Genomic DNA, 4261 nt, shown 5'->3' with positions numbered 1-4261 from the left:
TATTTTATTATAAAAACAAAATAAAAATATTTGATAGAATAAAAATAATAAATACTTATTGTTTTTGTTCTATATTATTTTAGAATAGTTTGGTTATTTTTAAAATATTAGTAGTAAAGATATGTATTTTAAATTTTAATTTTAAGTTTTTGACTATTTTATATTTTTATTTACATAGTATCGGGTCAATCAGTTCAATAAATGACCCATCAGTTAAATCAATAACTCAGTGACCCAATAATTTGATCGTTTTGATCACCGATTCAATTCTGATAACTATGTTTGAGAATATTCTCAGAGTGTTTCAAATCTACTATTAAAGATTTGACTGTTAATGCTTTTTTTTAAAAAATAAAACAAAGAGAAATGCTAGGAGACTAGTAGGTTTTGTAATTTGTAGTCAATTAGTTATCATTAGTATTTTTAATAGTGTGAGATTAAATTTAATGATAAAAGATTACTCATTTTTTTTAATAATTAAATATTGGCCAAATTTTAATAAAAATGCTGCTTTTCTAAACTTCCTCTTGAAGAAAATTACAAACATACACCAAGTTCTCTTTAGGTGCAACCTGTTTTTCTTTTCTTATTTAAACCAAAATAATAAGTTGAAATAATTAAATATGATCATGTGTATATATCAGATTTTGTTACCCACTTATTATAGCATCTAAACGTATTTCTCTATCTATTCTTGTAAAGCTTTGGCAAATCTAAGCAAGTTGCAAGTCCTTAAATTAGGTCAATTATCTCTCAGTGGATCTCTCCCAATTCAAGGTGAGCAAATCTTCATTGTTACCTCCAAAAAAGAATTATGTTTTTACCCTCAGCTTTAATTTGAATACCCATGATGACATGATGTAAAATTAAATTCTAATCATGTTATATACTACTCATATGTAGGTTTATGTAAAATGAAACAACTAGAAGTGCTAGACTTACATGGAAATGCATTCGAAGGAACTTTGGATGCATGTGTTGCAAATTTGACGTCGCTTCGAGTTCTTGATCTCTTCGGAAACTCCTTAACCGGGAACGTTTTTGAACCTTGGATTTCTAGCCTTGCATTGTTGGAGACCCTTTCCCTGGGTATGAATTCATTTGAGGGCATATTCTCATTAAACATGTTGGCTAACCATTCAAAGCTTAAGGTGTTAGAACTCGACGAAATGGATTCTGAAACGTTTCAAGTGCAAACCGAAACCTCCCCTTGGATTGCATCATTTCAATTGGAACAATTAGACATCTCCAGTTGCAAAGTCAACTCACATACAAAAACACTTCCTTCTTTCCTTTCATCTCAGACCAGTTTGGAAATTATTGCCCTATTAGATAACGATCTAGTTGGTTCATTTCCCATCTGGTTGCTTCTAAACAACACAAAATTGGAAGGAGTATACTTTGGCGGCAATTGTTTTACAGGATCTTTTGAACTACCCTTTGATCTAAATTATCATCACATGGATCAACTAGAGTTCTTGGACATATCAGACAACAAAATCCAAGGTGAGCTCCCCAGGAACATAGGAGTTGTCTTCCCAAATTTAATTCTTCTGGATGTGTCTAACAATAAGTTTGGCGGTCATATTCCCGAATCAATTGGAGAGATGGAAAATTTGACAACATTGTATCTTGGAAATAACAGATTCTCTGGAAACTTACATGAGCACATTCTCAATGGATGCCTGTCATTGTCCAGTTTGATTATGGATAATAACCAGCTAAATGGAACACTTCCCAGTTTTACTGGAAATCCAAAGCTTGTCTTGTTATTTGCATCAAGGAACAATTTTCAGGGTTCTATAACGAGAGAGTTTTGCAGGCTTGGACTTGTCATTTTGGACCTCTCTTTCAATAACCTTTCTGGTACCTTACCACCATCTTGTTTAAACAGGTTGTTCATAAACTTGCAAGGAAATAGCATCACTGGTAAAATACCCGAGGCATCGACGAACATGTCAGTGTTGATGGATTTGAGTGACAATAAATTTACAGGAAGTATTCCAGAAAGTATATACAATCTCCCGAATTTGAGGTATTTATTATTGGCAGGTAATGACCTACAAGGCCAACTTTCCAGTCAAATATGTCAGTTAAAAAATCTCCAGGCCTTAGACCTTTCACGCAACAACTTATCTGGCTTTATTCCTTCTTGCTTGAACAAGATACGATTTTCAGAAGAAATTTATGATCCACCGAGTAGAATACCTGGATTCTCTTCAAGAGGTGTAGACATCATCGAGAAAACTTTGATGCTTGTTTTGATGCTTTTGTTTATGGAACAGAAAGTGCAATTCACAATAAAAGCTTCTTCTCGTGAATATGAAGGTGATATACTTGAAGACATATCAGTATTAGATTTGTCATCTAACCAATTGACAGGAAAAATTCCTTATCAGATAGGAGATTTACATGACCTTTTTGCACTTAACCTGTCCAACAATAATCTGAGTGGATCAATTCCAAAGAGCTTCAAGAAATTGCAAAGTATAGAGAGCTTGGATCTTTCAAATAACAAATTGAGCGGACAGATCCCACTTGAGTTACAAGACTTGCACTCATTAGCTATCTTCAATGTGTCTTACAACAACTTATCAGGTAGAGCACCTGATCAAGGACAATTTGGCACCTTTGGTGATAGCAACTACAAAGGAAACCCATATCTCTCTTGGGGTATTAGCAATAGAAGAATTGCAGCATCGCCACTATCTCCCATTCAATTGGATGAGGTAAACCACCATGATTCTGCAGTGGATTCCACTTCCTTCTATTGGAGTTTTGTTGCCACCTTTGTCACGGTGCTCTTGGCAATGCTGACGATCCTTTGGATCAATCCTCATTGGCGCGGAGCATGGTTTTATTTTATTGAAGGAGTTCTTCTCAAATGTTTTGGTGGACTTCTTGGAGATGCATTCTACTAGGAAAAAGAAAATTGTGTATGATATATCTTGCTAGCTTGCTTAAGAAGCCATGCTTGTATAGCATCACTCAAGAAGAATAAAGTTTGTATGCACTTCTGAACTATTTCTATCTCTCAAATTCCCATAACTTTGTTTTTAATGTCATTTAGTAGTTGTATGTGCTAGTAATATGTTTTACTATCACAAATTCACAATGTGCTAAATCTATGGCTGTATGCTAAAAATGGTGTGTTATTAATTAGATAAAAATAAATATTAAATGCATATTAAAAATTAATTATTAAATNTGATGCCAAATATCGAATAAGTCGAAAGTTTCGTTACAATAGATTAATTATGTTAACTAATTGATTTGATTAGATATTTAAATATCACATAATTTAATATTATGTATATCAATTAATTAAATATAATAAATATAAATTAATTTTAGTAAAAAATTGAGTAAATCCCTAAAATGGTCTCCTAAATTCGGCCCGTGCACCAATGTTGCTTCTCAATTACTAATTACTCTAAATATACTCTCCAATTTGAGTTCCGTGTAAAATTCTGGTCCTTCTACCCATTTCTGGCATGACTCAGCAGCCGTAGCGCTAAGCTAGCGGTGCCACCTACCTCCACATAGGATGCCCGAACGACGTCATTATGCTTGTAGGGGGTGAATGAATCAAAACAAAAAAAACAGAGCAACTCAAACCCCATACTAACATCGTAACCACAAAAAATCTAACAACATAGAAATCTCAACAAAACACCAAACGAAGATGAAATTATCTCAATCAACAACTCAAGTGAAGAGCCATCAATGAAAACCCAAAAAATTTTAAACTTTAACTCCTCACTGTATTGCTAACCTTGTTGATGCTCACGATGATGATACCCTCTGGTTCACCAACTTTCTACGAATGGCGTCCTTCCTTCTCCTGCCAATGAACTCAAAAAATCGCTAACGAAGACATGCTCTACTGTGACTGCATTCTTTGGACGAAAGGGAGAAGAAACGTTTGAAGAGAAGTAGAAGAAAGACTAACGAATGATCAATCCTCCCCCAAGAAATCTTTCACTTCCCCTCCATCATAATATGACACCGTTTTCATTCATTCACTCCCTACAAACAAAACGACGTTATTCGGGCGTCCTATGTGGAGGTAACTCTGCCAGCTCAGTGCTTTGACTGCTGAGTCATGTTGGAATTGGGTAGAAGGACCAGGATTTTGCACGAAACTCAAATCGGAGGATTCATTTAGAGTAACTAAAAACTAAGGGGCAACATTGGTGCACGGATCCAATTTGGAGGCCATTTTAAAAATTTTCATTATTTGATAATCTTATATATATAT

At 34.3% G+C, this 4261-nt stretch overlaps 1 protein-coding gene across 1 annotated transcript in view; it reads left to right on the top strand.

The window, feature by feature from the left end:
• LOC107459783 (receptor-like protein 13) overlaps positions 1 to 3039 on the top strand; it is a 33295-nt gene extending 30256 nt beyond the window's left edge. Inside the window, exons 4-5 of the mRNA XM_021128273.2 lie at positions 703 to 777; positions 904 to 3039. Coding sequence (XP_020983932.1) covers positions 703 to 777; positions 904 to 2921 — 2093 coding nt within the window. The 3' untranslated portion in view covers positions 2922 to 3039. The remainder of the gene's footprint in view (positions 1 to 702; positions 778 to 903) is intronic.
• Positions 3040 to 4261: the final 1222 nt, after the last annotated feature.

The sequence above is a fragment of the Arachis duranensis genome, chromosome 7, assembly GCF_000817695.3.
Source record: "Arachis duranensis cultivar V14167 chromosome 7, aradu.V14167.gnm2.J7QH, whole genome shotgun sequence".
Classification (NCBI taxonomy): domain Eukaryota; kingdom Viridiplantae; phylum Streptophyta; class Magnoliopsida; order Fabales; family Fabaceae; genus Arachis; species Arachis duranensis.
This window is presented reverse-complemented; position numbering and strand designations above follow the sequence as displayed.